Source organism: Heloderma suspectum, chromosome 17 (genome assembly GCF_057233095.1).
Source record: "Heloderma suspectum isolate Gila_16-S chromosome 17, 16-S_ref, whole genome shotgun sequence".
In the NCBI taxonomy this organism is placed as follows: Eukaryota; Metazoa; Chordata; class Lepidosauria; order Squamata; family Helodermatidae; genus Heloderma; species Heloderma suspectum.
In genome coordinates, this window is record NC_139474.1 from 12,562,729 (window position 1) to 12,582,224 (window position 19,496).

General features: G+C 50.0%; 1 protein-coding gene across 4 annotated transcripts; it reads left to right on the plus strand.

The window, feature by feature from the left end:
* The first annotated feature begins 354 nt into the window (after positions 1-354).
* PBXIP1 (PBX homeobox interacting protein 1) lies at positions 355-18,810 on the plus strand. 4 transcript variants are annotated; one of them, XM_084824877.1, is made up of 12 exons: positions 378-479; positions 4,610-4,791; positions 5,932-6,001; positions 7,020-7,081; positions 9,790-9,940; positions 11,164-11,397; positions 11,480-11,503; positions 11,865-11,939; positions 12,628-12,698; positions 13,758-13,940; positions 15,023-16,077; positions 17,215-18,810. In XM_084824877.1, exons 2-12 carry the CDS (start codon positions 4,729-4,731, stop codon positions 17,315-17,317), a joined length of 2,091 nt encoding a protein of 696 aa, XP_084681003.1. In that variant the 5' UTR covers positions 378-479; positions 4,610-4,728; the 3' UTR covers positions 17,318-18,810. The 4 variants fall into 4 exon arrangements, with proteins under 4 accessions (XP_084681007.1, XP_084681003.1, XP_084681004.1 ...); XM_084824878.1 differs by having other exon boundaries at positions 13,761-13,940; XM_084824881.1 differs by lacking the exon at positions 11,865-11,939 and having other exon boundaries at positions 355-479; positions 13,761-13,940.
* The last annotated feature ends 686 nt before the right edge of the window (positions 18,811-19,496 follow it).

Consider the following 19,496-nt stretch of genomic DNA (forward strand, 5'->3'; position numbering starts at 1 on the left):
CTTGCTCAGCGTAGTCATCTCTCTCTGCTGGAGCCCAGAGGGGTGGATTTGGGGCGCGGGGGTGTTGGGGAGACACCGCTCCTGCCCACCCCCACATAGGCCTCGAGCAAAATGGGTCTTCCTCTGAAGGGTGGTGAGGGGGTCCCCACGTGTCTCCCCGCGAAGCCTGCTTCCCCTCCACCCCAGGCCTCTCCTCCCCCGCCCCAGGTTTGGGGGCTCACGCGTTTCTCAACTAGCACCGCCCCAAAGCTACCTTGCAGAGCCCAAGGCAGGTTTCCCCCCCAACCCATTGGCCCAGCTGGTCTTCCCAAGCCCTGCGATTGGCTCGCTGGCCCTCCCTGTCCCGCCCCCTTCCTCCCTGCGGCGTAACGAGCTGCGAAGTTTTTGATACAAAGTTGCCAAGAGGAGTGGAGGCATCCTTCTTCCCCCTCCCTTTTCCGAATTTGGGGCAGCGGATCTAGGGGGACCCCTGGATTAAGGTAAGGAAGGGGGGGTTGAAGAGCAGAGGGGGACATCGGGCAGTAACCTGGTGCCAACGGGAAGCCCCGTGGGGTAGGGGGACAGGACAAGTTCGCTTTGTTTTCTTTGAAAGCATCCCCTTCACGAAAGGGGGTCCTTTGGTCCAGCAGAGGCAGAGTTGCTGATGCAGGGTTACCATAGCAACATCCCCATCACCTCTCCCACTGCACCTTTGCCCCCCCTCCCAGCCTGTGTATGTTATCGAGTTGAGGGGTGGGGGTTACTGTTCTTTGGGATTTATAGAGGCAACAAAAGCAACTAAACATGACACACACACACACACACACACACCACACACACTTTAAGCTCACACACTAATCTAGAGTTCTGTTTTCGGGGGGTGGGGGGCTCCTGTTGCGAACTAAGGTGTGGAGGCTTTTATTGAGATGTTCTGGTGTTTTTGCTCCCTTACCCCCTCTCCCTTGGCCTTGAACCCCTTTTATGTAGTGGCAATTTGGTTTTAAACATAGGCAAGGAGGGGAGGCATTAGACCATTAGATGGCTGTTTTTGATGGAGGGGGCCATCTTAATTATAAATAACTTCAACCCTAGGTATGTATTGGAGGGGATCCACCCCTTTTCCCCATCATGACTTGAGTGATTTGATCTTGTTAATAAGCATAAGAATAAGCATTTATACACCACCAAGGTGCTTCATATTGATTATCTCAGTAACAACACAATCCTATACATGCCTATGCAGAGGTAAATACTACTGAATTCAATGGGGTTTACTCCCAGGTAAGTGTGTGTATAGGGCCGCAGCCTAAACCTATAACCAGGTGGGGAACACTGGTCCTCCAGACCAGATGTTGTTGGACTTCAACTCCCATCAGCCCTAGCCAGCATAGCTGACAGGAAAGGGAGGATGGTGCAACAAAGTCTGGAGGCCCCATCTCTCCTTACAATAACCCTGTAAAACAGATGATGACAACCATATATTGTAATTCTGCAGTGGGTTTTGTTGGTTGTAGTCACATAATCATCATAATAAGCATTTCAACATCACTTCTTCAATGTTGGAGGACTTGATGTCAATGAGCTCAGTCATTCCTTACAACAACCCTGTAAGGCAGGCAATCCCTATATTTCAGATGGGGGCCTGCAGCTGAGAAAGAGACAGCAAGAAGGTTTGCCTCCAGGGCACAGGTGGAGAGCTTCCAGCCCTCCTGATATTGTTGGACTCCAGCTTCCATCCATCTCAGCCAGCATAGCCAATGGTCAGTGATAATGGGAATTGTAGTCCAACAGTGTCTCAAGGGCCACAGGTTCCTCAGCCTTGCTCTAGGGCCAGCTTGTGAGTTAATTGCACAAAAGCTACCAGGACTCTTTGGGAACCCCCAGATTCATGTTGTGAACAAAAAAAAAAAAAAAATGCACCACTGACTGGCTAGGTTTGATGCTTTGTGGCCCCCTGCCATGGCCACCAGGGATCTGGGACTGGACGGGTTCTGCTGTAAATCGCCTATTAAGGGCATCCCTGCCAAGGTTGCTATGACATCCAGCAGTGGGGGGAACGGGGACAGACAGCGACTCCAAAGGGATCTGGACAGCAAGGCAAGTTAGTTTCCTGCCTGCCGAGGGACCCATCTCTGATGCAGGCTGCAAAACCCCACAGCCTTTCTTGAGTGGGGAAGGATAGTCAGTGGAGACACCAGAAAAGAATTGTGTTCGTGTTTTGGGGCACAGTGGGTTGTGAGCTGTGCCCCATATGTTAGACTTCTAAATAATGGCACCTTTCACTTCCAAGGGAACATAATTTCTCTGAAGTCCTATCGATTTGGAGAGGGTAAGCGTCCTCGCTTAAGACTGCAGCCAGCTTTTAACGTCCAGTTGCTTTGAGTTCTGCTTTGTATGTCAAAGGCAGCCTTTCCTTCATAACCACGGGCCTCGCAAGGGAGGGAGAGGGCAATTGCTCCCCTTCTGGATCCACTACCTACGAGGGCAGGGAAAATGCTTGGCGCATCAAGGAGCCAGGCTGGCCGGCTGACTCGACCGTGTCCCTGCCGAGCAATTCTGGGCCTGTCTGTGTAGCAATTCCCACCTGCTAAACTGCATTAGAAGGAGCTAAAAATACCACCTTCCTTTTCCCCAAAGTCACTGTCCTGCCCCAACAGCTGTTCTGCCAAGGGGCGAGGCGGGGGGAGCTTCAGCAAGAATTCCTAGGGGAGGGGAAGTTTCCTGGGGGGGGCATCCTTTTTCTCTTTTGGGAGGTTTAGTGTGCCCACTCATTTGATGCCCTCTCTACCCCCCCCCCTTTATGGGCACCTCACTTCTCTGCTTTTACATTCCCTGTAGTTATTTCTCCTTATAACACAGGCCAGCTCCCTGCTTTCTTGAGTGCTGGGTAATTGGACTACTTTCAGAGACCAGCATAATTTGGATTCTCCGCATTCTCCCTTGAGCTAGAATAGCACTGGCTGGAAGATGTTAGAAACAGCCCCCCCCCCCTTCCAAACTATTAAGAGAAAATGCTGCAAACAGAGGCTTTCTATGTGTGCTTCCCTCCCCCTGTTTATTCTGTGTCCTTTTTTTAAAGAATTTAAAATTCGGCACTGAGAATTACTTAATTCTGCTTGTCAATTACGCAGTTTTGCTTCCAAAAAGTGCTGGTTTTGATTGCATTTTTAAAAGTGTTTAATTTTTTTTTATAAACCGCCCTGGAATCCAAATGTGCTGAAGAGCAACACAAAGCAATTTTCACTAAATAAGTAGAAAGAATTTACATTTGGGGATTGCTAAGGGGAGGAGCGAGCGTTGAACCCCTGCCTTCAGCCCTTGGTTTCCGAATTGTGCTGCGCCTCTGGCATCTTGGATATTAATTGCTGTCGGCTGAAGCCGCACACACGCATCTTGGCAGCTGGCATAGTGGTTATGGCGCTGGACTCCAAGGCTGCGAGAAACCCAGTTTTTTGTTTTTTAAACTCAGCGGTGAAACTTACTTGAGTGAAATTGGGCCAGTTTCTCTCTCAGCTTAACCTACTTCATAGGGGGATTGTGAGGGGGAAATGAAGTGGGTGGGACATTGTGTATGCGTCAGGGGGGCGTTAAAAAAGGAACAAAACACATGATTTCTCTGGCCTGACACTTTGAGAAGCACCGGAGTGGCTGGATCTAGCCACCCTGTGAACATCCTACAATGCCCCTGGCCTAGCGTCACTCTGGGGCATTGTGGGATATTAGCATCACTGTGGAGAGGCTAGGCCCAGCCTCCTGGCACTGTTTGGAGTGTGGCCACCACGGCCGGGTTAGCCCTGCTGACAAGAGAAGGAGGCCCATCAGAAACAGCTTTTGCAAAGGGCCCCCCTCTAACATGGGGGCCATCCAGGCCTGAAATACTGGGCAACCCTTCAGCTGGCCAGAAAGACAGAAGACTGTTTTGTCCAGGGTTTTTCCACCAGCCTTTACCTGCCCCTGTTTCCATGTCCAAATTAATTTGCCAGTCAAATTCCCACGCTGGGAAGCCACCATCCCCATGCCTTGTGTTACTCGGGTTGGTAAAAGGGCCTTGTCCTCTGTTTCTCTAGGCCAGCAGTGGGCATTGAGAGAGCTCTAGGTGATCCATGGTAGATCAGCAAAGGAGTTCTGACTCCCAGTGGTTTAACAATAACAGCAAGAAGTTGCCTTTTTCCAGCTAAATTAGGCTGCTGAAATGAAGAAAGCTTGTGGGACCTTTGGAGCAGACATTTTTGCTGTGGCTTCTCTTCAGATACAAGTCCCTCACGATATGCTCAGAGACGGCCTCTTCTTTCATTCCAAGCATGACGTCTTTTGCACCTGGCTCTACTTGGTGGACCGTGAGGATCTAGTAAAAAAACAAGCTGTTCCAACAGTTTAGTTTTTCAGTTTCTGCTTTAAATCTGGTCTTGTATTTTAAGTCTTTGATCGGTTCTATTTGGTTATTATTTATATCCTATCGTTTTAAACTGTTCAATTTTTACGTTGTATTTTATCGTCTTGCATTTTGTGGTTTTAATTGATGTGAACTGCCCAGAAAGCTTCGGCTGTTGGGTGGTATAGAAATTTAATTAATTCATTAATTAATGCATCCATACATGCAAGCCTGAAATCTGCCCTGTCCCTGTTCTAGGCATCTTGGCACTAGTTCCCATCCGATAAGTTCTTTGCACCCGAGGAGACCCTGCTGATCTCCTCTGTAATCTGCGACCTGCAGGTGGATAACAGGACACCACTGGAGCATGAGCAGAAATGGCTGACAATTCGGACTCACGGGAGTCGGATAACAACAGCTGGGTGATCGCTGGTTCCGAGGTCGGTGGTGGGGCTGGGACCTGCTAACAAACCTGGCTGGGGGCTCCTTGGTGTGGGGGAGACATCTGCGGTTGTGGGCCAGTATAGCCAAGCTGCAAACATCCCACCCCCCCAATCCTGTAAGCCTCTGTTTATGGGGGTAGAGGAGGTTGCTCTAGGCTAGCCTTCCCTGACATCGTGCCCTTGATAGGTTTTGGACCGCAACTCCCATCAGCCCCAGACAGCATAGCCAATGGTCAGGGATGCTGGGAGTTGTAGTCCCAAAACATCTGGAGGACGTTAGATTGGGAAAGGATGCGCTGGACCCTTGTACCAGTTTCTTTATCACTAGGCAGTGTGGTTTAATGGTTAGACCAATCTACTGCAATGTGGTGCCTGCCAGATGTTGTGGGCTACAGTTCCCATCAGTGCCAGCCAGCATTTATTCCATTCTTTCATTTCGTTTATTATTTCTATACAGCTCAATAGCCAAAGCTCTCTGGGAAGTTCGCAACATGATAAAACATAATAGATTCATAGAATAGTATCATAGAATAGTGAGGTTGGAAGGGGCCTACAATATAAAACCTTTAACAGACAAAAAGTGTAAAACTGTTTGATACAGTTACAAACAACAATAATTGTTAATTATTATTTAATTAAGGATTAATTAACCATAATTGTTAATTGTTAGTTAAAAACTACAAGGACTCGATAAAAAAAGCCCCTAACATTAACAGCCCTATCATATACCATCAAATGCCTGGGACTAGGGGAAAGTCTTAACCTAGCACCAAAAAGATAACAATGTTGGCACCAGGCAGACCTCACCGGCCAGTGGTCGGGGATATTGGGAGCTGTAGTCCAAAATAACTGGCAGGGGCAATCCAGTGTTTCAGACAGTGGCTCTTGCCCATCACGTCTTGGAGATGCCAAGGATCAAAACCGGGACCTTCTGCAGGCAAAGCAGGTGCTCTACTACTGAGCTACGGTCCTTTCTCCAGAGGTAAAGTAAGGTTCTGGTCCTCATGAACATGCAACTTTCTGCATGCAAAGCACTGCTCTACCAGTGAGCTCCCATCCTTCATAAGCACACACACATACACACACCCCTAATAAAAAAGGATGTGCAGACCTATTTTAGCCATGTTCTCTCTTCAGGCTCTACCTGTGGAAGATCTTGGTTTGGAAGCTCCAGAAGAGGCTGAGCTGGCAAAGGACGCCAGCCAAGGTATGTGGTGATGGATGAGAAGAGCATCCACCTTTGTGCCCTTCTCCTTAACTCTGCCCTTTCCCCAACCCAACCCTGCTTCTCCTAGCCCACCCCACTGCTGCACAATCCACGCTCCATTCCCATGTGGTATGTGGAACCAAGTGGCAACCTGGCCTTTAGCAAACAGGCGAGCTAATTTACTTGGCTTCCAAGCTCATCTCTGACAGGTGGCAGATGTCTGGAGCATGTGGAGGGTAGAAGAGTTTGGACGCTTGGGCTCTTTTGTAGTCATGTGTTTGTTGACAGAATTCCGGGTCGAATGGGTATTGCAAAAAAAGGGGGTGCAGAGGCAAGCACACAGGCGGGCAGTGCTCGTTCCAAAGCAGCATCTGCTGTAGCCTTCCTCCAGATGTTGTTGGACTCAGAGGTGCAGAAACTTGGGCCACCTAGGGGTCCAGCTAGGCCCTCTGGGATCCTTCTGCCCTCCAAATGTTCGTTAGTTGCTTGGTTTTTGCACAGTTCACGCGCGCACGTATACACACACACACACACACCCCCTCTTAAAGCTTAGTTACTGGCAGTGAAAGCTATAAGCTGGTATCTTGGCCCTGCCCCTTTTGCCTCCCGGCCCCGCCCACCACTAGAATGCAGCCCCCGACAGCTTCTCCAGAATGGGATGCGGGCCGCGGGCAAAGGGAGCTTTGACCCCCTGCCTTAGAACTCCCTCTGCATGGCCCCTCCCACAAACACACACCTCTCCTGAATATGCATTATGTGAACTCTTACACAGAGTCTGTGTGGTGTAGTGGCTACAGCATTGGACTAGGACTGGGGGGAGCCAGGCTCACACCTCCCACTCAGCCATGAAGCTCACTGGGTGACCTTGGGCCGGTTGCACTCTCTGCCTCTCGGCCAAACCTACTTCGCAGGGTGGTTGTGAGGATAATGTGGGGGAGGAATCCGTGTGTGTGTCTGTGTGAGTGAACATACAAAATAAATTAGTTCACTGACTTAACACAGGAATCTCTTCCTACAGCCTCCGTTGGGGACAGCGAATTCCCGGCTGAGTGTCCCGATCCAGAGGCTGCCAAATCAAAGGTAGAAGGTTAAAACCAAGACATCGATGCACATGTACATGATCATTCTCCAGCTCTGGATTCTTTTTTCTTTTGTTGGATTCAGTTAACTTTGCCAATTACCAAAACCTCAATGCAGACGCTGTTTTGAGATAGCAGCCCTTGCTTGCATTAAGAGGATTTGCTGTCGGGATTTCTTCTCTATTGTTGAAACTTGTCATACCAAAACATTCAATACAAACAATTTAACGTATTAAAATATATAGGAACCCTTTATTAGTTCAAACGAGACAATGCGGAAGATGTTTACATTTCCTTTTCAGCGTTGTATGTCTTCTGTTGGTTTTCGGCCATCACATTCTTTGTGATTATCTTGTCTTGTCCTTACCTGGGTCATTCGTCTTAATTTAAGTTGGGGGGGGGTGCTTTAAAAGTAGAATTGTCACCAGATTAAATGGTAGAAGTTGGTGTGTTCTGTTTAAAATATTTTTCTCTACCCTTTCACTCCCTAGACTCTCACCTGTATGTGTTTTACACTGCAGTCCTATACATGTCTACTTGAAAGTAAGCCCCACTGAGCTCTATGTGGGGCTTACTCCTAGGTAAATCACTATTGGATTGTGTAAAGCTGTAATCCAGGGGTGTCGAATCTCTTTCATCCCAAGAGCCAAATCCCATTTCGCAGAAGCTCTCGGGGGCCGCATCCCAGTGATGGGTGGGGCCAAAGACAAAAGAGGCAGAGCCAGAGTAGCAAAAACACCAGCATAGTTTAGCTTTAAACTCTTCTTGCCAGTAAATAAGTCTTAGGAGAGGCATTTCAACTTTTTAGAATGGCGGGGGGGAGAGACGCACAAAACCTGGTAAACAACCAAATGATCGGTGTATGGGGGAGGGGGGAGGGGGGAGGAGGAAGAGCAAAGGGAAGGGGGTGTGGCCATCTAGGGAATCCCAGATTGGGACCCCCAAGGGCAGGATTTGGCCCTCAGTTCTGAAGCTCTGCACAACTATGTAATCCTATGCATGCTTTCCTGGAGAGTAATACCCAGGGGACTTACTTCTAAGTAAGCATGCTTAGGATTTCAGTACAAGGCTACAGTCTTAAGCACACTTACAGGGCAAGTCCCCTTGAATTCAGTGGGTCTTACTTTCTAGGGCCAGATTAGATCTGATGTTATTCCCACCATTTGAGCTTGTGTGGTGGTTGTTTGTTTGTTTTTGTGTTTTATTGAATTTTTCAAAGTAACAATGAACGGTAACCATTATAAGTGCACCACACGTGAGTCAATTTCTTTACAGCCTTTCCGCTCACTCAGGATCTCTATTTGGGACAAACAAGATGACCTGATAAAGTTATCACTCATCATCCTAATAGACCCCGCCACAAGATTCCGTGTGTCTTCAGAGGTTGTTGTATATTCGTCTCAGTATTAGTGAATTCAGTAAACGAATAGCACATTCCATAAAAAGTGGCCATTTCTGCTTGGCCTCTTTGTACTTGCAGATCTGTAGTGAGTTTCTCCATTAGCGCAAGGTCCCGCATTTTCCGTTTCCATAGGATAAGAGAGAGTTCATTTGCTGATTTCCAGTTAGTATTTCATTTCTATTTCTCCCAATAGCTGACACTCTCTGAGTGGTTCACAGCAATTCACAAAAATCACAAACCACAGCATTATTATTATTACTTTAAAATTTTATTTATTTTATTTGTGACACTTGTATACCAGGGAATATAATGAAATCCCTCAGTGGTTCACAATAAATATTAAAATACATTTAAACACAACATTAAAAACACTTTCAACTGCAGTAAAAACAATTTAAGGAACAGTAAAATGGAGTGGCATGATTAATTTACTTACAGCCCAGGGAAAGCCTGGGTGAACAAGTGTGTTTTCAGGAAGCGTTTAAAAGATGTCACATTTTCTGCCTCCCAAACTGCATGAGGGAGAGAACAATTTCAATACTAGACCTGTTCAAGACAGCTGACATAAATGCTCCATCATCTGCCATTAAATGCCTGGTAGTAGAGGGCAGTCGTAACCTGGCACCAAAAAGATGGCAGTGTTGGTGCCAAGTGGGCCTCAGTGGGGAGCTCATTCCATAATCGGGGGGCCACCACTGAAAAGGCCTTCTCCCTTGTTGCCACCTTCCAAGCCTCCCTCAGGGGAGGCCCAGAAACAGGCAAACATGCACACTTGGTTTTAATTGTCACTAATTAGAGGGTGACACATTTTGAGTCAATCCGTTTTTTTTAAATGCATGAACAAAGTGTTGCAGTGAGAAGTGGCTCTGTTTGAAGGACTGGTTCTTCCTGTGTGAAACCACTTGACGGTGACACTCATCTTTGGAGGCTCTGCTTCGTGTTCTGCCTTGTTGGGCTGCAGGGTGAGATGGTGCCTTTTTGGTGGTGGTTCCTCAATGGTGGATCTCCCTCCCAAGAGAAGTTTAGATTGCCCCCTTCAGTGATGTCTTTTAGGTGGACAGTTAAAAAATTTTTTTTTAATTCTGCCAAGCTTTTCTGGTACTTAAATTCTTACCTGTCTTTGCATTCCTTTTCTTGCCTTCTTTTCTTGCCATGCTCTTTTGTTGTAAATCCCATTCAGGTGTCCATTTTGGGGGGCCAAAAGGAAGCATATAAACGTTTGGGTTTTTAAGAAAAGCAGTCAAAGCCATTTGAACATTTGGAAACCAGCCCATTTTAATCTTCCAAACATCCCTTTCTTGATCCAGGATCCTGAGGTAACTTTGGAGCCTAGTTCTGAAGAGACCCCCAGCGCTGGCCTTGTCAAGATCCCTGAGCCCACCCTCTTAGCATCGCTGCATACAGAGGAGCTGGGTGGGCGTGATGACTCACAGGACACCCTCTTGATCCATGAAGCAGGTGATTCTGTGCCACGGGTGGAGAACCTCTTTCAGCCCTTGGGCCAAATTCGGAGAAGCTCTCAGGGTCGCATTCTAGTGGTGGGCAGGGCCTAAGGCAAAAGGAGTGGGGCCAATGACAAAAAAGTCAAACACACGCAAATAAAAAGCCCAGTGTATTTTAGCTTGAAGCTCTTCCTGCCTGCAACTTAGCCTTAGGAGAGGCATTTCAAACTTTTTGAATGAGGTAACAATGGCACAAAAGCCGGGAAACCACCAAATGTTAGCAGTGGTTGGGGAAAGGGCTGGGGCTGGGTGGGTGGGCCAGATTTGGCACATGGGCCTGAGTTCCCCACCCCTGTCCTATATGAGCAATGTATGTGGTGCTTGACAGAATAACGTGAGCAAAAATAAGTACGTAGACAGGACCCTGCCCCACGGAGCTTACAAATGTACATCTTGACACAGGAAGAGACAACAGAGGCAGAGGCCGGGGTGACGTGGGGATGTGTGCTTCATTCCGTCAGGCTGCAGCAAAGGGAGAGGGGAAGCACGGCCCATCCCACCAGCTCTGTCGAAAGATCAGCTCCGTCAGGCTCCTCCTTTTCCTGAGCTATTTACGACTGGCCAATAGAAGAACGACTATTTAACATTAAGGATTGGCGCCTGAGTTCGTTTTGGGGTTTTTCCCCTCTTCCCTCCCCATCCCTTTTTCCTTTTGCGACATGCCTATTTAAATTTTAAGCCTGCAGGCAGGGACTGTCTTCTTTTTATTGAGCATATGTAAGCTGCCCTGGGACCCTTTTCAGCTGAAGAGCGGGGTAAAGATGTATTTATTTGTTTGGTTTGTACCTTGCCTTTCTACCAAGAAAAATGGTGCTCAAAACGGCTTAGTTATTTATGTGAGATGCTTTAAATAAATAAATGTGAGTCGTGAGGTGGGCCTAGGGCTCATTTCAGATGTGTGTTGAGGGGCTAAATGGGGTTATGCAGAAAGCTTTCATAGGAGAGGTGGGTTCAGTGCTGTGCTTTTAAGAAATATAAAGTTAGCACCATGTAGATATTGTGAGAGGAACTTCATGCATGAGGGAGTGATGCCTCTTCCCTGCCCATCTGCATCCTTTAAAAGCTTCTTTGCCTGGTTGCCTAGGAGCAATTTCTTCCTCACCATAGGCAAGCAGCTGCAGATCATCTTGACTTAAATCTCGCGGCACTGATTGAACACCTCTTTCCTCTCCCTTCCAGGCCCTCTGAGGGAAGAACCAAATACATCCAGCAGCGGGGAAGAGTCAGCTGCCAAGGAGCTGGACGTGGAAGGCCTACGCAGAAGGAAAGGCCGAGATGTGCACCCCGTTGGGCCAGGGGCTTCCCGAGATCAAGACAGGGAGGCTTTCGGTGGTGAAGAGGGCGAGCTCCTTAGGAGAAAATGGCTGCTTGGGTTCCTAGCCCTTATGGGTTTAGGCTTGCTGGTTGCTTTGGGTAAGCAGTAGCCCTCGCAGGGGTGAGACAGGAAGGGAGTTACTCCACTGATGGTTTGCTCACTCTTTGCCTCTCTCTACAGGGGTCATCTTCGACTCGGAAGATGGTGAGTTTGGGGAGGGGGTTTATATCCAGACATATGGTGATGATGGTGGGGGGCAGGATGTGAAGGAATGAAGGGGGAATATTGTAAGCTAATGCAAAACAACACATAACTCCCTGGACAAACATGAATCGGTTTAGATCAGGCTTCTGCAACCTGACACGCTTCCAGATGTGTATGTTTGTCTATTTAATGAGATTTATGAATCACTTATATTAAATAAATTCCGAAGCAATGTACTAAGACAGGTCTTTGTACCAGTCAGGACCAGTCAGAACTCTAAAGGAGCTCTCCAAGGTGTGAAGTACCTTGGAGAACTCCTCTAGAGTTCAGACTGAAACCCGGAGCGGATTCACCACCCCAGTGACAGCGGAGCCACCACCTTCATGGCTTCATACAGAGGACAAGATTACCTACCTGAGAGCGCCTGCTGGAAAGGGTATGTTTTTAGGAGGTGCCCAAAACCCCGAAGAGTTGGCACTGGCCTAATTTGTAGTGGTGGGGAGTTCCAGAGAGTGGGCGTTACAGTACTAAAGGCCCTGTTCCAAGCCATGGTGGATTGGACCTCCGAAATCTTGCACACCACCAGAAAGGTATCTGCTCTTCTGTAAAAGTGAGGTTCCTCCAACCACGCAGATACCTTTCTCTTGCTTCTCAGTAGCTCTGTTCTGGCTTCAGTCCTGTCAGCCCTCACCAGCTGAGCTTGCTACTCGAGGGACTGCTCAATTTTTTCAAAGTTAAATGAAAGTGCATGAATTCATTTCAGTCCGCTTTAGTGCTGAGTGCCCCACACAGAGTCATTTCCTTCTGAGTTTGATAGCAGCTTGTCATCTGTGTTTGTGTGTCTGCGTATGTGAATTCTGGTCACTGTGGAATAGAGCCAGAGTGACTGACGCATTTTAACAATATTTACGACTCGCATTAGAAGCAATTTCTAAGCGATGTACAAAACTACAGCGTAAGATCATAATTAAATGCTGTATATTTTTACTGTATATTATTACTGTATACTGAAGACAAGTTTACCTTCCTGGGAATACTTGCTGGTTTAGACGGAAGCTCTTAATTTCTTTCTTAAAAAACACACACAAAACTCAAATTTCTCTCCCTGCTGCTGCCTCCTACAGGTCCTGTGGACATCTTGGGCGCCTGGCCGAGCTTAGACAGTGGAGAACCACATCCTGGCACCGATGGAAGGGTGTGTCTTCTATTTCTGTGGATTTCATGCCATCCCTCCAGTACCCCCCCCCCCCCCGTTTGACATCCTGTTCTTTGCTGAGAGGGGTCCGTGTTTCTCACACAGTTCCCAGTTTGGGCAACAGAGGGCAGTGGTGCTTTAGTTGTAGCCTAACTTTTAGCATAAGTAACATCACCTAACTTTTAGCCTAACATCACCTATCATTTGCCATAGTTGTGGGGGACTTACAGCACCTGGTGCCACTCCTGCCTACATGTTTGGGTTGTTTCCAGTTCCGTTAACCCCTTGGAGCCCCACCCACTTTCTCCACATGGTGGTGGCTCGGAAGCTAACAGACTGCAGGGCAACTCTAGAAAAAAGAGGCCCAGGTGTCAGCGCCTGGAAGAGGAGCGGGAGCCACTGAGACAAGGCCAGAGACTTTGGCTGCCGTCCAACTGAAAAGTCCAGCCTGACCTGGAACTATTTGTAGCAGGGGCGTCGCGCCTCCTAAAGCCTGAGGACTCCATTTCAGGGAAGCTCTCGGGGACCGCATTCCAGTGGTGGGCGGAGCCAAAGGCAAAAGGGGTGGGGCCAAAAGCATCAGCATATTTTAGCTTGATCCTCTTCCTGCCATCAACGATGCCTTAGGAGGAAGGCATTTCGACCTTCTAGAATGGTAGGGAAAGCGCAGAAAAGCTGGGAAACCACCAAGCCACTGGAGGTTGAGGGAAGGGGGCGTGGCCCTCTGGGGAACCCAGGAGGGCTGAATTTGCCCCCTGAGTGAGCCAGATTTGCCCCCTGGACCTGAGGTTCTGCACCCTTGATCTATAGTCAGACCAAGTCACTAGGGACCAAAGATGGTTGTACACAGTCTGGGTGTGCGTTTTATGTGGCAGGTGGTATCAAAATATTTTTAAATAAACAAGTGAATAAATGAGATGTGGGGGGCAGAGCCACAGTGACCCCTTGGGGAACAATACTGGTCCATCTCCCTCCACTCTGCAGCCTTGGGGGACTCAGCAGGAAGACTGAATCCTGCTGTTCACAAACACGGCTGCAATGTGTTGGTTTGGACCCCAGCAGGGGTGGCCGGCTCCACCTTCGCTGGAGTCCCCTGGTGACCCCAAAAGTCAACGGGCCAAGGAAGACCTGCTGTCGTCAGAGCCCCCCAGCGACCCCCAGAGCCTGGACGCCATGGGACTCTTGTTGGACAAGCTGGCCAAGGAGAACCAGGACATCCGGCTCATGCAAGCTGAACTGCAGGTGAGCGGGCTGAGCTGGAGTGAAGTGGCCCGGAGTGCCATGGCAGAGCACTAGCTTTGGGGATGGGAGGCCCCAGGTTCAATCCCTGGTGCCTCCAGGTGAAAAAGGAGCAGGGAGCAGGAGGGGAGAAGACCATTCTCTGTCCCAGGCCTTGGAAAGCTGCCGCTAGTCAGGGTAGGCAACGCTGGGCCAGATGAACAAACAGGCTCACTTGGTGTAAGGCATCTTCAAATCTCTTTTTGCCACCCCCATTTCTCTTTCTCTCTGACTGCCACCACTCCTCTCTCTCTCTCTCTGCCAGCCCTTTCTCTCTCCCTCTCTTGCTCTAACTGCCAGCCCTTTCTCTCTCGCTCTCTCTGACTGCCAGCCCTTTCTCTCTCTCTCTCTCTCTCTCTGACTGCCCTTTCTCTCTCCCTCTCTTGCTCTAACTGCCAGCCCTTTCTCTCTCGCTCTCTCTGACTGCCAGCCCTTTCTCTCTCTCTCTGACTGCCCTTTCTCTCTCCCTCTCTTGCTCTAACTGCCAGCCCTTTCTCTCTCGCTCTCTCTGACTGCCAGCCCTTTCTCTCTCTCTCTCTCTCTCTGACTGCCCTTTCTCTCTCCCTCTCTTGCTCTAACTGCCAGCCCTTTCTCTCTCTCTTTGACTTCCGCCACCCTTTTCTCTCTATGTGTCTGCCGACACCCTTCTCTGTCTTTCTCTGTCTGCTGCTACCCCCCCTCCTCTCTCTGCCACCACTGCTTGCTTGCTTGCTTGCTTTCTTTCTTTCTCTCTCTCTCTCTCTCTCTCTCTCTCTCTCTCTCTCTTTTCCTCCCCACCCAGTGGGGTGACAGGAGAGAAGCAAATCTCTCTCGCCAGAGGTCTGAGCTGATCACTTGAGGAGGGCTTTTGAAGTTAGGCAGAAGGCCTCACGCACCCCTCCAGAGCTCGCCAACCCAAGAGCTGGAAGTTTTCCATAGTTCTGTGATGTTGTGAATGTTTTGGATCCCAGATTCCTGATTGACATCCTCACAGTTTTGGGGTGGGGGATCACCTTTCCAGGTATTGCAGTTCCGACGTGTCTCCTTTTCACTCCTCAACTTCACAGGCCCAGAAGGAGGAGCTGCAGAATCTGCTGCGCAAGACCGAAGGCGAGGCGCTGGAGTTCACCTCCCAGCAGCAGAGTTTGGCTGCAGAGAACTCCCGGCTTACCGTGGCGTTGCAGCGGGAGATGTCCTCCCTTCTAGCCGCACAGGCCGAACTCCGCCTTCTCCGGGAGAAGCTGCGGGGCCCAGGCAACAGCAAACCCCAGCGGCGCCCGGAAGAGGAACCTGCGCCAGAGCACCAACGTCACAAGCCTGAGCGCCAGGAAGCCGAAATCCGGCGGCTGCACTCCTTGCTGGTGTCGGTCCAGCGTGACTTAGCGAGAATCTTCCAGAAAGTTCTGCCTGGCGACGGGGCGGAGGGGCTCCGGACAGAGCTGAGTGGTGTGGAGCAGAGGGTGGCCCGGGCGCTGGAGGGAGTGGAGGGTGCCAAACCCTTGTGGAGAGAGAGCTCCAGAGCCAGACGGGGCAAGGAGAGAGCCTGGCACAGGAGGCCCGGGGGCCCGGAGGAGTTTCGGCCCAGTCGCCCTGACGATGGCCTAGCCAAGGAACACAAAGATTCCCACCCTGTCCACAAGGCCTCCAAGGCGGCAAGCGACAGGCCCCGCCGTTCCCGGAAACATCAGGGCGCCAAGACGGCCAAGGACGGGGAGCACCAGCACGTGGGCCGGAAGGCCAAGAAGCCTGCCGAGCCCGGGGCATTGTGGGAAATGCTGACCAAGCACCAATACCGGGCTCCCCAGGGCTGCGCCGGCGTTGCCGAGTGCGCCCAGCAGGAGGGGCTGGCGCCGGTGCAGAAGGCCACCTTTCTGCCGCTGGTGCAGAGCTACCTGGTTGGGCTGGGCTGGGCCCAACACTACAGAGGCCTTGTGGCCGCGCTGGACGGCTTCTTCGGGAGCGACGGGGCCTTCGCTCATGACCGCCTCAGCTTCGTGGACTTTCTGGACGAGGTCGAGGACGCGCTGGAGGAGCTGGCTGAACACCTGGGCGGCAGTGAAGAGGAAGCGGACAACTTCGAGGAGGTGGTGCTGAGGCAGCTTGGGGCGGCCCCCGGGGGCAGGTGAGGTCCAGCGGGAACTGCTGTAGGGGCAGAAGATGCTGGAGAGATTTCAGAGGGGTCAGTCTAAGAGGGTAAAGAAAGAGAGATATGGGGGAGGGGGGCGGTAAAAGCATATCTACTGAATTGCGATGTTTCATCTTGCCTGTAACATCCTACATGTAATGTATTAACTTATTTTCTCTGTGAATATTCTTTCTAGTACAACTTAGATAATTGTTTACAAGATTAAGTATATCTGTCATAGTATTACCATACTTTATAACAAGGGTGAGGATTATTATTTTTTTTGTCAAAGGTGACATTTCCTGAGAAATAATCTGTTGGGTGATGTGTGCTGAGCGTGACTGGGATCGGGGCCAAAAGTCAATGGGGCCACCCCCCTTTCACTCTGTTTCAGCCATTCCCCTTTCACGCTATTCACTCTCTGACCTGGTTTGCACAATCGCGGTGTGCTTTACAAGCCACGGTGGCTTGTTAATGCCACCGCGTTCGCCAGCCGGATTTCCCTAATTACCTTCGCAGCATGCCGTGTTGTCTGAACTCAGGCAGCATGGCTTGTTTGAAGGGGCAGCAACCCTCAAATAACCCATGGGGAAAATAATCTACCGTGGCTTGTTAACCGTGCCGTGATTGTGCGAACTGGCCGTCTCTCTTTCCGCCACCCCCCTTTCACTCTCTTTGTTATCCCCTTTCACACACACATTCTCTCTCTGTCTCCCCCTTTCACACACACTCTCATCTCTGTCACCTCCTTTCATACCCACACTCTTTCTCTGTCAACCTTTCTCTCTCTCTCTCTCTCACACACACACACACACACACTCTGTTACCCCCCTTTAATCTTTCTGCCACTCCCCGTTTTCACTATTCACTCCTCTCTTTCTGCCACAACCTCTTCCAATGCTCTCATGGAATAGTTAAAGACTAGTAAGCAAGTGGATATTTTTTTTCTGGATATGTGCTTTCATACAGAGTAAGGGAGAGGACCAGAGAGAATCTGGTCCTCAATAACAAGTGTATCAAACTAAGGAGAGGGGAAGTAGTTCTCTCAAATTAATGAGGGGGGGGTTATGTGTGTGTGTCATGTGTTCTCTGACGCCAGTCTTCTGCTCACCCCCAAAATCACCTTCCTTACAGATTTACACAGCGAGACAGTGGTCAGCAACATGCCAAGGAACGGAACCATGAGGGACATGGTCGCAAGAACGGCAAAGAGAGCCTCAGCCGGGCCTATGGCTAGAATCATGGCCCCACCAGTACTACTTTGGACTGGGGCGAGGAGGAGAGAGAAGGACTGGACCTTTGTTGATGAACGGCGGGAGGGAGAGGTATTGCTCTGATGCTGAAGCTGGGCAGGGAAGGAAGCAGTTCCCAACATATACCTCCTCGCCAAGTTCTTGTGTGTGTGTGTGTGTGTGTTCACCTGGATACCTTCTCCCTGTTCCCCACACCTCATTGTGTCCACTCAAAACCTCAAAGGGTGTCCAGTCAGTAGCAGCCATTTTAGTGGTGTGGTGGTTTGCTTCCACGCTGCTGGGGAAACAAAGTCTTTCCACCCAGCATCCCCCTCCATTCTTTGCCAGTCTCTGCACTGGATGAAATGTTTGCTGAAGACAGAGGAGGGCCCCTTGCCCACACTTCTCTGGTCCCCGTGCCTGTCCCCCTCCCCCCCGCCAGAGTGGCCTGTCCCGAATCACCCACATCTAGGCCATCTTCGCTCGCCTTCCTTTCACCTTGGGTAAGCAGTTGTGTCAAACGTGAGCCAATTTGGGTCCTTGTCAGGTTTCCCTTTGCCCCCGTTGACCTTCAAACGCCGAATCAAACACAGACAAGAGGCTTCAGTCTACAGCTTTTGATTCCATTACCACAAAGGGTCATACAGACACGAGTTCTCAGTGACTCTCAGTCTGCAGGAAAATCCCTTCGGGGGGCTCAAACGGTAGCTGCGAAAAGTTGCCCACCATTTGAAAGAAAGGCAGGCTCACTAGCCTAACTAAAGGGGTGGGGGGATCTCTCTCTCTCTCTCTGTCTCTCTCTCTCATGAGGCTTCTAAGCGCCGCTGTTCACGCAGGGCCAGTCAGGAAGACCTTCTACGTTCTGCCCCTGCCATCTCCCGCTTGGCTCTGCGTCTGCACCTTGCATCTATTAATTCAGACCTGCCAAACACTGCCTCTCCCTGTTCGCCATCTCTCATGGGGTGGGGGTGTGCGCATGTGCGAGACAAGGGACCTTCCTCCAGCTGGACCTTTGAAGCCTGAGGAACCTGCCTATCCGTATCTGGACTAGCCTGGGAACACGCCTCCCCCATGTCTGGCGGTTCCTGTTCAGAATCTGCTCTCCCACTCCCTGCGCTCAGAAGCACTCCTGACAGTCCTGACATTAGAAATCTGACTTAGCTGAGGCTTTGCATGGGATCCGTTCTATCCTGCGATCGCAGCCTTTTGAACTTGCCCCGAAGCATTACGATTTTGCCCTATTTTGGGATGCCCCTGAAATTTCGTCTTTCAGTTCTGCCTCTGAGATGATTCATAAAATAAGGGAGTGCTAAAAAATCATAATTCTTGTGCACGTCCCTCCCTCTTTGGTGGTGCAGCGGCCGGGGAGGGGGGGTGTTGAGTAGCTTGGGCTGCCCACTTCCCTTCCTTATTACCCCTACCCGACACTAACCCCCCTCCCCTCACAATTACTTGCACCGCGTGTCAGAAACAAAATAAAGGCACTGGTTGAAAATGTAAAGGTTGATCAGATTGAGCAACTGCTGTAGACATGGGTGTCCGGGGGGGGGGGGACTGATGGGGAAGAATGTTGGTAGGGTGAAAACCTGCTTCCTCCTCCTCGCTAACTTTTGCAGTGATAACATGTCTCGCTCTCTTCTTAAGGGTGTTCATGAAGAATATCAGTGTCGCTCGGCTCTAGATTGGAGTGGACAACTTGTGGCCCTCCCAATTTTTGGCCTACAACTCCCATCATCCCTCCCCATTGGCTATGCTGGCTAGGGATGATGGGAGTTGTAGGCCAAAACACCTGGAAGCCCTGGGCCAGGGAGGGCTTCTGTAGATGTTCTGTCTTAGAAGTCTGAAACTGGGGAAAGAACTGGACCTCCATGACAAGAGTTCCTGCTTTGCATGCAGAAGGGTTCGAGGTTTGACCTGCAGCATCTCTGATTAAAAAGGATCAGGGTGGGGGATAATGGGAAAGACCCTTCCCGGCGTGAGACCCTGGAGAGCTGCCCACAGGCATTGCAGACAGCACAGGGCTCGATAAATAAGACAGCTTCCCACCCTTTTACCTTGGATTGCTCCTTTAGAGTTCAGTCTGGTTCTGACTGAAACCCAGAGCAGATTTACCCCCCCAGTGCCATGGGAACCAATATCCTGCAGTGAGTACCTCTGAATATATCCAGAACGCTTTCCTACAAC